At 34.3% G+C, this 13253-nt stretch overlaps 1 protein-coding gene across 2 annotated transcripts in view; it reads left to right on the top strand.

The window, feature by feature from the left end:
• Window positions 1-13253, top strand: part of GABRA2 (gamma-aminobutyric acid type A receptor subunit alpha2) — a gene marked incomplete at both ends in the record, with an annotated part of 120040 nt that overhangs the window by 59861 nt on the left and 46926 nt on the right. For both annotated transcript variants that reach the window (XM_082838556.1, XM_082838555.1), the window contains 2 exons: window positions 9160-9380; window positions 11190-11272. In XM_082838556.1, the coding sequence (XP_082694682.1) occupies window positions 9160-9380; window positions 11190-11272 (304 nt within the window). The remainder of the gene's footprint in view (window positions 1-9159; window positions 9381-11189; window positions 11273-13253) is intronic.

Raw genomic sequence — 13253 nt, 5'->3', positions numbered from 1 at the left:
CTTAGCCGTGGTCACAGGTAAGGGGTGCACAGTTGGTGAGAGGCCATGATCTACGCTTCTTCTCCTCTTTCTGGGTCTTCCAGAGTTGAAGCAAGAAAAAGGGAGATTATAAAAAGGGGGGGAAATTCCTTTTTACTTAGCTTATTCTGTTGGTGGTTCTCTCCTGGCAATCAATGACATTTGAATGGCCGGTAGATAAATACAGGACCTCTCATGGGGCACACTTGTGATTTCTTCTCAAAGACCACTTTATTATCCAAAACACCAGACGCACAGCTGGCTTATTCTTTCATGGACCTCTTGTGGCATCCTACTTAGCTCCTGCCCCTGGCACTTTACTTTGTGCCCTTTTGCTTCTGGGTGTCCCTCTCTTGCCAGGCTACCTTCTTGAGTATGGGGAATGGGGGGAGAAGGACACTTTGAGGGTGATTCATACCAGGCTACCTTCTTTGATGTCCAGATTGTTTCTAAGAACTTTACATGTATTATACCACTTCATCCTTAAAGGAAGTAAGTTGTATAATTATCACCATTTTACAGATATGTCAGCTGAAATAAAGAGAGATTAAGTGACCTGCTAAAGGTCCAGTACCCTATTCTATCTGACTTAAGATTGAATGTACTTAACATCTATTTCACATTACTCAACTTATTATTATTGCTGTTATCCTTCAATCTTGTGTTTGAGTCAGTTTTAAATGTGGAAAGAAGACTTTGACAGAGATTCCAAAACTTCAGTCTCAGCCTGCAACTTTCCATAATACATGAGTAGTGTCTATTTTTTAGTCTATAAAGAAGGAAATTTCCCTTTAATGTCCCACCTCCAAGGATTGTTTTTACATATGGTACAGTGAAAGAACATGATGTTGGGAAACATAACGTTTGAGTTCAAATTTTGGCTTTCTCTCTTTTATTTTTTTTTGCGGTACGCGGGCCTCTCACTGCTGCGGCCTCTCCCGCTGCGGAGCACAGGCTCCGGACGCACAGGCTCAGCGGCCATGGCTCACGGGCCCAGCTGCTTCGCGGCATGTGGGATCTTCCCGGACCGGGGCACGAACCCGTATCCCCTGCATCGGCAGGCGGACCCTCAACCACTGCGCAACCAGGGAAGCCCTCTTTTTTTTTAATGAATATGTGAAATGGGAATAGTTCTCTATATTTAATAAGGTTATTATGAATTTTAAATAATAAATTGTATCAAAGTGAATTGCAATTAACATATTCTATTAATCTTCTTAAGTATTTTGATTAGATATATTTTAATAATTTACTGTTAGAATCTGAACCTTTAGTATCAGTTTCTAAATTGTTTGTAAACCTGCCAGGCATCTAGTTCCAAAGAGAAAGCCCAGGCATCTCGCCTGCACAATAGTCAGGAACATGCAGTAGCTGTGGTGGTCTGCAGTCTGTGTGAGCGTCTTTGCATAATAAGATTTTATGAACTGCACTAATTGGGTTTACTGACACTGCTGATCTGTTCTTTTTTTTTTTTTTTTTTTTTTTTTTTTGCTGATCTGTTCTTAAGCTTTTCATTTTTTGCAATTTTTGCAATGCTAATACTGGGCTAAATTCCTGGTTCACACCCCTTTGAGTACCAACTGAAAGTGTTAGATCTTACCCATTCTTGTATAGTCTCAGGGTGTTATTTCTTCAGTTGCTACATACATGCTTCATAAACCACATTTTTCTTCGTTATTGAAGAAACACACTGATAGGAACTTACTCAGAGGAGACTAACCTTTAATAGCAAAAGGGTATAATGAAATAAATTCTGGTACTTTAAAATACACTCAGGAGGGAATTCCCTGGCAGTCCAGTGGTGAGGGCTCTGTGCTTTCACTGCTGAGGGCTCTGGTTCAATCCCTGGTTGGGGAACTAAGATCCCACAGGCCGCACGGCACAGCCAAAATTAAATTAAATTAAATTAAAAATTAAAAAAAAATACACTCAGTAAATCAAAGTAAATGAGAAATCACTCCAAGAGCAGTCCTGCAATTTGGTTATGTTTTAGTGAGTAGATCTAATTCTTCAGAAATTGGCTACAAGCACTGACTTATAATTAATGTAGCCAGGCACTAAAAAAATATGCTGTCTTCACTAAATTAATGTGTCCTTGAAATCATGTTTATTCAATAAACTGTGCAATAGAGAGTGACTTCCCTGTTAGCAATACATTTCATGGAAATAACAGTGGTAGTAAAGACATTAGGCTGGAAATCACATCCTTGTCTGGGTTCTGCCCCTTACAAGCTTGGAAACAGGGCAGTCACTACATTTATCTATAATCCCATCTATAAGAAGAAGTTGGATTAAATTTCCCATAAAGAGTTTTTCAAATCTTGAAGTGTACAGATTCTTCAACTTTTCAGTCTCAGTTAACAGCCTCATGTGTCCTATACACAGGCCAGAGGATAGCTGCATGCTGATAGGTCCTTATGAATTTTTTTTGTTTCTTTCTAATTGTGCTCCTTAGTTGTTTGTGTATTCTCTGAGCGATTTTGTAATTGATCTTGGTATTATTTATTTCTTTTAGAACCTTGGTTCAAGGGACTAGGTCTTATTTGTATGAAGAAGTTGCATTGTTTTGTACTTTCTGGCAATTTTCTTGTAACACACAAATCAAATAATTACTATATTAGTATATACTCATGACAGACTTGAGTTTTATTTTAAGAAACCTTTCAAAAATATTCTTTTCAAGTACTGAGAATGTGTGTTATATATGCATTTAAAAGAATCACATGCAAATAATCTGTCTGGAAATCCTGTAGTAACTTAGTGGATATGACATGAATATTATTTGATTGAAATGTCTCCTTTCCCTGTTATTTTAATCTTGAAAGCAAAACCATAAAAACTAGTGAATCAGCTGTATTTACTTGTTTATGTATCTATATGTCTGTATCTATATGCTTTTGTACTAATATATTGAGGTATTCTGAGAAGCACAAAAGCAGAAATTAGAATGAGATAAAGTTAAAATACATATTATTTTCAGGAATAATTATTGTGTCATTATTTAAAAAGATTTATTTTTCCTCATACTTAAGATTTCTATTCCTGAGAATATTTTAGCATTTAATATGTTTAAATTGTGCTTTATTATTTCTAAATATGTTTCTTTAATATTTTATAATATAGCAATCAAAAGTCTGATTCTACCGCGGAGCGGCTGGGTCCGTGAGCCATGGCCGCTGAGCCTGTGCGTCCGGAGCCTGTACTCCGCAACGGGAGAGGCCACAACAGTGAGAGGCCCGCGTACCGCAAAAAAAAAAAAAAAAAGTCTGATTCTAAATTTATATTATTTTAATACTTGTCTTAATAATTGCCATGGATGAAAAAGATATGCAAATTTAAGAAGTGCATCATTGGCTACGGATTACTGAACCATCATGCCAATTTTTAAAAAACCCATCTACCAAGTTTAGCTGTTCATCTTCATGTTCTGGATATTTGGTTTTCAAAACAACTTACTATTTACAACTTACTTTCAAAACAACTTACTATTTATAGTCCTTATGCTATCATTAACCAGTATTTCACGGCACAACATGTGCTTCAGATGAAGCTCATCATTAAATGTAGTGGGTATAAACCCATATTTTAAGTAGCCTTATTGAAAATTATGAATTTGCTTTTGCATATTTTTTTGTAGAGTTTATTAGTTCATCATTCTTTATGTGGCTAATGAAGAACTCATATTAGGCATAGAAGTGATATCCCCTTTTCTTATTTTTCACTTGTGCTTGTGTAATTATTAGTGTTTTCTTCGATCCATGGTGTCATTTAGCAATAATTTTTAAGCCAATTGGCTATTTTCACTAGAGTTAGTTTAATCAAAACTGGTTATTATAACTTGAAAATTTACCTGAGTACAAATCACAGTACACTGAATGCAAATGAATTCAGCATCACTTGACCATTCCCTGTTGTGGCTTCTTCTCTTCCCATAGCATGCCTTTCATGCATGACCATCATCTACTACTTATGGACATAGTGAGAGTGCCAATATCATTCCATATATTATTAGTAAAGCTTAATTTACTTCTTATATTTAGATAAGAATTCTATATAAACATAAAGATTCTAATATTTTCTTCCTACACCCAAATGGATGTACATACCCCACTTTGTAAGCTACTGCTCTAAGCTGATAATCTTGCTTCTGCTCACGGGCCCACACTTAATTGAGGTACAATACAGTTGATTACAGTTATACTTACTAACTTATAACCAACCTGCCCCCCGATATTAGACCCATGTAACTTTCATTGGCGTCACATGATGAAGTTTCAGATGTTCTCAAACATCTCATTTCATTCACAAAAATCTTTTATTTTTCTCTCACAGAGGGCTAGTGTGATAGGCTGCAATGCTGGCACCCATTCTTCACCCCTTTCAATATCAACATGTTTTTTCATTAACTTCGTAATGCCCTCCCACTGAGAGTGAGGTGACCTGCTAAAGTATTTGTCACTCAACTCAGTTATGTGACTTTCTCTGGCCAATGGGTTGTTAACAGACATCACACAAGCAATGGCTTGAAATGGGCTTGTGCATTGGGGGTTGTTCTTTTGTACTTCTGCCATCATCATGAGAAATGTAAGCGCAGGGTAGACCAGTGGTCCCTGGAGTAGGATGAGAGACACTTGGAGCAGAGCTGAGTTGCCCCAGTGTCTCTACACAATAACAGCTCAGATCAGCCAATGGCCGCCTAACCCACAGATGCATGAGCAAGAACAGCTGAGATCAACTGAGCCCAGGTGAGATCAGCTGACCTTCAGTCTTATGAGCTAATAATAAATGGTTGCTATTTTAAACTACTGCATTTTAGGTGTCTTTTAACACGGCAATAGCTAAATGGTATAAGTTAGTCTCTAGATTTTACTGGTTAAACTCTGATTTCCCTTAATGGCTTTTACAAAATCAGGAGTGGCAAAGAGTACCTTATACTTTACTTTTTCCCACTTGTATGCTCTGTTCACTCCTCAACCCATTGCATTTTGGTTTCTGAACTCTTTTTTTCTACTAAGCGTTCAAGATCTTTCACCACTATTTGACACTGTTAATCTCTATATACTTTTTAAAATTTCTTTTCTCTTAGTTTGATACTTTTCTCTCCCTCTACTCATTGTGTATGTGTGCATGTATCTGTGTTCTTTTATGATTCCTCTTCCATAATTTTCTAGAGTTCTTATTTATTTTAATCAGTTAATCATGAAACATCTAAATAAGTTATCCCATCTATCCTCATCATTTTGTCACTGCTAAAAACAATATAGCCTGGGGACATATCCAATATATTAGTAATCACATTAAATGCAAATGGACTGAATTGTCTTACCATTAAAAGATGGAAATGGTCAGGTTCAACAAAAATTTTTCTTAAGCTATTTTAAGTACATTGAAAATTATTGCTATCTTCAGAGCATAATCTCTTATCATAAAGCAGTAAAATTAAACATCAGTGACAAAAATATAAGTAAAAGAAACCGATATATTTGGAATCATAAAAACACACTTCACAATATCTCCCACATAAAGAAAAAAAAAGCCGTAATAGGAAGTATAAAATGTCTTCGACTGAAATATAAACAGAAACAGATCCCTGCCTATATAAGCACTAGATACATGAAAGAAATGCCATTGCTGAGCTGTGGGGAATGATAAGCCAGTCAATAAATGGTACCAGAAAGTTGTCTTCCATTTGAAAAAAAAAATTGGATCTGTGTCTCATATGATACACAGTAATTCCAGGACCTAAATGTTAAAAGCAGAACTTTGACATGTTTAAGAGAAACATACAGGGGTATATTTATGATCTTTTGTATACCTTTATGATCTTTATTATAATTCTTAGTGAGTTCTGTATTTTTCTAAAATATTTGTATATAGAAAATATGAAGAATTTCTATAACTCAATAAGAAAAGGACAACCTAAAAGGAAACTGAGTAAATGACATGAGCAAACAATCCATAAAAAAGTAGAGCATTTAATAAACGCATGAAAATGTGTTAAATTTTACTAGTTAATAGAACAAGCCAAATGGCAGCACTGTGAACCATTTCACGCCAACCATAATGGTTAAAATGAAATATTCTGTCTATACCAAGTTGTAGAGAACCTAGTGGGGATATAAATGTATACATCTCTTAGGATTTCAACTTGACAATATCTTGTTATTTTTGAAGATTTGACAGTATCTTGTTATGTATTGTAATGTATACACCTCTTACAATTTCATTTTGACAATATCTTGTTATTGATTGCACATATAATAAATTTTGTATCCCCACTTGTCCATTTACTCTAGAGCAGTGATGGATACACCATGATCCACGGGCAAAATCCTGTTGACCGCCTTTCCTTGTAAACACAGATTTATTGCAGTATAGCCACTCTGACTCATTGAAATGTTATCTGTGTCATTGTTATCTGTGTCTGTGTCAGACTACAATAGAAGAGCTGAATAGTTGTGATACTGACCGTATGGCCAGCAAAGCCTAGAACACTTACTAACTGGCCCCTGATGGAAATAGTTTGCCGACCTCTGGTCTAAAGTAACTCTTACACCTTAAAGCATTGTTTGATAATGTTCATAACAGTATTGCTTACAATAGTGACAAAGGAAATAGAAAAAGTATTAAAGAACATGGGAAAAGGAGGAATACTGTAAAACGTTCTTACAAGGTAATGCTAGGTAGAAATGAAAATGAACCAAAGTACTAGATATATTGCTATGAATAAATCTCAACAATGTAACTAAAAAAAATCTGTCAGAAAAGTATACACAGTATGATCTCATTTATAGAAATGTTAAAAATGTGACACAGAACACGTACATTTATATAGTAAATACATAAGCCCATGTATGGGAATGATAAACACCAAATTCAAGATGATTATTTCCTCATAGAGTAGGGGAATGTGATTGAGGAGGGATACACAGGAGAGAGAATGCTTCAATAATATTTGTGACTCTTGCTGGTGATCGTTACAAAGTGTTTGTAGTATTCTTTACACTCTCTTATGTCTCTGAAGACAAAGTAAAATAATGCACAATGAAAGCCATAGTGCCTTTTATGAAGATCTGCTAGAAGATCTAGCAGATCTAGCAGAAGGCAGAGGAACAAAGGTATAATTGCAGTATACGATCTTTAGTAATAGAAAGCTGTATTATGAGTAGTAAAGATACAGACAGCTGACTGTTTCTTCCAGATGTTCAAGGGACTGGGAGCATGGCTGTGAGTACAGTCCTTGGCCCAGGCAAGTAGGGAACTTGCTTTATCTGATGAATAGCGAGGATGCGGATTGCTAAAATTGCCCAGAGCATAACATGAATGTACCTGGTTGCGGAGAGGGGAAGAAAAAGGCATAGGTCACTCTGCAGAGGTTGGCAGAGCATACCTGGGACACTGCGAAGGTTCAAAAACGGTATTCTTAAAAATACTTTTTAAAAAGAGCTCATCTGTAATTTACTGTTTGGAAACCTTGAGTATTCCCTATGTGATGGATCTGTAGGAAATATTTGCTCGTATAGCAAGAGCTTTTGAAAACAGATAAAACATCTCATAATTTTATAGAAATGGAAAAATTGAATTTGAAGTTTTACAGAAAGTTGTAAAATATATTCAGTGTGCCTGAACAAGCAAATGTCCAATGTGTTCACATCAGGCTTGGATTTGGGAGAACCACAGTTGGAAGAAACATTTGCATAAAAATTTGTCAGATAGCAAAAACTCATCTCTAAATCCAGCTTCTTTTTAAAAATTGAGTTACACTTATATAGAATTGAACTTAAAAACAATGACTAAACCACAGAGAGTGAGGGTGGATTAGATGATGATATTTTCTTCTAAGGGTTAGGAGCCCAGAGCCACTCTTTACTTCCTGTCCATATGTCATTACCTGTGGCCATTTCTTGTTATCTTCATCCATTCAACTTTTGAGGGATCGCTGGGAATCATTTACTTTCATTTACTTGAGTAAGGTTTGTATAAATGATTTGTTATTGTCATAAGTATGTGGCCTTTTTAATGTCCTTTTTTAAACACATAATTTTAGTTGAGTGAAATTGCCAGTTGCTAAGTTGTTTATTTTCAAACATGTGATGGCTATGGCTTTATGCACAAAGGCCAGTTTCTGAATTTCCAATCTCAGGTGCATAAATGAACATTTTAGTTATTTATCATGGAAGTGTCTGCACAAACATACACTGACCAAAATTTTTAATATTGAAGAATTGTCAGTATCGATCATAATTGTGAATTGTACATCTCATCTAAAATGTATACATCCTCTTATCCTAAGAAAGACAGAGAGAAAATGAAAAAAGAGGGGAGGTGGGGAACGAGAAAAGAGTGAGAGAGGGTGAGAGACAGAGAGATTGAATAAACCAACTTTTAACGTATTGGAGGATGATAATAGGGGAATTGATCACTAGCTGGTCTGTATGAATATTTAAAAGCACATTTTAACCTGAGGGTGTTTGTTTGCAAAATATTCATATTTTAAGTATTCTAATACCTTTTCAAAGTATTTTATTACAATTTCATTAAGTAAACTTTATTGAAATCATCTTCCCCAATACATTCTTGTTAACAGTATGACATCTCATCATTTTTTTAGGATTAAGAAAGCAATCAGATTTTTTTTTTTATAGTTTCTTTGGCAACAGGAGATGTCATATAGATCCCACAGTGTGTGTATTTAATAGTTGTTTCTTTTCCTTTCTTCTTTTTTTTCTACTGAGAATCAGGCTGCCTGCTTGCCTCCTTACTCATTCTTGAGATGAATGATTTGGGACAATCCACCCAGACCCGGCCAAAGCATGCCCCCTTTCCGAGTGGTTCTAAACTATACAATGTAGTAAAGCAGTTTGCCTAAGACCTTGTTCAACTGAAAGACACCAGAGAAAGTAAATTTATTATTTTCTTTTCATAATAACATGTAGCTAATTGTGCAAATACACATGCTTTATCCCATTGTAAGTGGCAACATTTATTGATAAGATAAAGGAATGATCTTTCAAAATTCACTTCTCAAAATAGCTTTCTCTCTTTTTAAACTATTAATATTATTATTTTTGTTGAAATTTTATAGTGTCTTTGTATCTAAAACATTTATTATTTTCAAAATAATTCTATTTTATATTTCAGGAATATACAATAGATGTTTTCTTTCGACAAAAATGGAAAGATGAACGGTTAAAATTTAAAGGTCCTATGAACATCCTTCGACTTAACAATTTAATGGCCAGCAAAATCTGGACGCCAGATACCTTCTTCCACAACGGGAAAAAATCAGTAGCACATAATATGACAATGCCAAACAAGCTTCTTCGAATCCAGGATGATGGGACTCTGCTATACACAATGAGGTATGTGTTCAAGTTTGATATGTTGCCATTAAATACTGAGGAATCTGTGTATTAACCAACCAGCCAACTTAGCTGTCAAGTATTAGCAAGTTGAACATTTTCATAACAGATTATTGAGGTAACCAGAATATGCTTTATAAATGCTTTGATATTTAAAAAATAAAGGTTATGAGTTTGACACTCATCTTAGAGTGTTAAGGCTTAAAAATTGCCTTAGCTGTTAAGAATTGATTTTTTTTTGGCAGTTTACTTTTCATACTATATTTTAGTTACATACAACTTTAATAGTATGATTTAAATTTTTCTTTATACAACACATAATTTTATTTTTAATATCTCATGAAATATCCCATCAAATTTTTAAGTGATTTTTAAGCAAGTTTCACTTAATTTAATATTTTAATCCTTCTTATGAAGGGAGAAAAATACTTTTATAACCTCAGAGATGTCATATGACATCAAGTTCAGATGATTCAATCTTAAAAAATTATCGAAAGAAATATACAGTTGTTGACTCTAATCACTGTTCCATTTGAACTCTTCTCATGAATTACTCTTTTTAAAATAAGTTACTTATATTATGTAACAAAGAAAACAATCACAAATCTAATAAAATGGTGTATAATCTAAAAGGTAAATGTTTGATAAAGACTTTAAAACATAGATAACTTTCATCAGCATTGTATATAGACAGATGTGTATTCGAAGCATTTGATGTATTATTTCATATGAAATGTTAAGTGTTGGATTTCAATTGTGAAAGTTATTTAAGAAGGGACAATAATACAGTCTTGATCTTTAAAGAAGAAAACTCTTAAGTGCTCATTGCTAAATGACCATTGCCTAAAATGGAAGTTAGCTATTCTTTCTGCTTCTCTCTGAATCTTGCAATATAGATGCCGTATCCCCCTTGATTTTACACGCTAATTAGTCCTGTGAATTAAGACAATGATTGGAAATTTGGGGTTTGGAAAAATATTATGTAGGGTTCTACTTAAATACTCTCTTGGAAGTATATAAGCTATAATTAAATTGTTGGTTACATTTGTTTTGCTCATTGTCAGAGATTCTTCTGTAAGTTCACTTTACTCCCTATTTTATATAATTTACCTTTGTCTGAAATGGAATAGTAGATAATTTTCTTTAAAACAAATTTGCTATGATTACTCTTTAATGTGATCACGTATATACAAAAAAAATATTTCTTTAACATTCATAACCTGTGTCTGTAATTTGAATAGTCTAGTCTCAACAAGATATTTATAGGAGATATATCTACATATGTAACTATGTCTCTATTTATATATATGTATCTATATACAGTATATGATATTCATTTACAATTTACATAATTTTGAAGGGTGCTACTCTGAGGCATTATTGAATTCCTATATCAATTTTGCTATATGGTTATTGATGGAATGTTGGGAGAAAATAGCATTCTTTTTATGACAGAGGTTTGTTTTTCATTTTTTTCTTCAAGATTTCAAATGTTAATACTGAAGTTAATGGGAAGATAACCTTCAAAAATGTGTACATAACTTCTTCTTAACTAACCATATAGTACAAAATGCTTAAAGTATATTTTTAAATAAATATTGTTACTTGAGCTCAGATTGTGTGGGTGCAAATGTCTTCTGAAGGATCGCCTAAATGTGAAAGAACAAAAGCATATTTAAATGTGAATTAGCCTAATCAGATGCCCTAATGAGGGTCCTACCTCATCATTAATTCTGTTGACCACAATAAGCAGTGATTTATCTTGACTTGCAAATTTACGTAAACAAAGAGTGGAATTTTGACTTTTAGGCTTACAGTTCAAGCTGAGTGTCCAATGCACTTGGAGGATTTTCCAATGGATGCCCACTCATGTCCTCTGAAATTTGGCAGCTGTAAGTATGGGGATGAAGGTACATGTTTTGGGTCAATAAAATCAGGGCTAGGCAGCAGCACAACTTAATTGTATACTTTCTTCTCATATGATGGGATGCTTAATACTTGCCCAATGAGATGCAGAACTAAAAAACATACTGATTTCCCTCAAGTAATCAATTGGCTAGCCCTACTGTACTCCCAAATATCATATCTTAATCATTGTGTTTAATTGTCATTTGCTTTACTGCTAATAAAGAACACCCTGTGTTTTTATCAATGTGAAAAAGTAGACTGGGAGCTACTTGAAGGTCAGGACTATGTCAATTACCTTCTTTTTCAAGTGCTAACCCATTAAAAATGCTAAATAAATGGCTTTTTTTTCAACTAAGAATGAAATGTTAAGGATAGATTCTATTTGTTAAAGTAGTGATCAACCTGTTGCAAATGGCAACAGAGAATAGGTAAAAAAAAAGCTGGATCTCTAATTACCTTTCTACTCTCTAATAATGGAAGGAAAGTTTCTTTCTAAAATAAATTTGACGGAGATGATGTAACTCGATTGCTACATGTGGGCACTGTCTGTGTACATAAAATATTTCAGAAAAGGCTCTGTGCGTTTGGCTGTTCTTTAGGTCACTGAGGTTGTATCTTATATGTCAAGCAGAAGCATTAGCTCTCCCAGAATAATTGAAAAGAGGGAAGGTCAAATCATCTCCCTAGGCCCACAAGGCATTCAGGGCAGGTTCAGGATAAATTCATGGACACAGCTAAGCAGCTTCTCTCTTTTGTGAGTGTGTTCCATAGCCTGACCTTTTCAGAAACCTTTGCTCTTTCTGGCACCTCCATCTTTGTCCATTCTGGGCAGTTTTGACTTTTCAGTCTCTTGCATAGAAATGCAGTTCTCTCACCTGATACAAATATGTATGACTGAATAATATGCCTTCTCCCCACAGACTGTATCAAGTGAAAGAAAAGAGAAGAATGGTGGCTAATATGAATGCAAAACCCTCTAATTTTATTGATGGCCATAGTTTTGTGGAATGAGTTCAATCTTGTTTGCTCTGTTCAATCTTACGAAAGGTGTCAGCTCTCTATTTTCTTTGAGAATCTCCCCTTTGTTTAACAATAAACGCTTTTTTCTTTTCACGGAAACTATCACTTCAATACTGGCACTTTTTTGAAGATTATTTAAGATAGTCAATCTTGTTATACAAAGTAAACATGACGCTGGAAAAACTGCAGCAGATGCAGCACAGAAAAACTCATTTGCATTGCATAAATGGCATTAAATAGAAAACTGAAAAGCCTTCATACCAAAGAAAGGATTTATTCAAGATGCAGTTATGGTCTAAGAAGGAAAGGCATTTTTCAGTGGACAAGTTAGTGCCATTAAGATACCAAATATAAATGACGTATGATGTCTCAATTCTGAATTTGAAATAAATACACCTGAAAATATTTTAAATGAAATTTTAAAATCCCTTAGAGTGCATCTTCAGAGTAGTGTAATATTGTACATTTGAGAATATGGTTTTCTGTATCTAGAAGTGTTGCAGGCAACACACAGAGCTTACTGTTAGGCATTTTCTATTGAAGTAATTATTTTTAGTTTTCTCCATATTTATTTTCTGACACATTGAGTAAAAAAGTTGTATATTCTTTTATTTATCCTTGCCAATAGTATGTACTTGAGACATAGTGTTAATAGTATGGACACGAGCATGGTGTATAGACTAACAAGCCAACCTAAAACTTAAAATGCTGGCATAACAAATTTTAGCAGAAGCAGACATGACTTTTTCTTCTAGTCATTTACTCCTCACTTATTTAAAAAACTCCCTTGTGTCCCCACAAATGATAGAATTTCTGGAACTTTTTATCATTGTTCTCAAATAAAAGAAGCATGTTTTCTACTAATTTAAATTTTGAATTCAGTTTCGTTTTGCGTTATTCCCGTTGCCTCACATCTTTATATAATTCCTTGCTATTTAATTTGAT

This window comes from Leucopleurus acutus (assembly GCF_964270905.1).
Source record: "Leucopleurus acutus genome assembly, chromosome: 4".
Classification (NCBI taxonomy): domain Eukaryota; kingdom Metazoa; phylum Chordata; class Mammalia; order Artiodactyla; family Delphinidae; genus Leucopleurus; species Leucopleurus acutus.
This window is presented reverse-complemented; position numbering and strand designations above follow the sequence as displayed.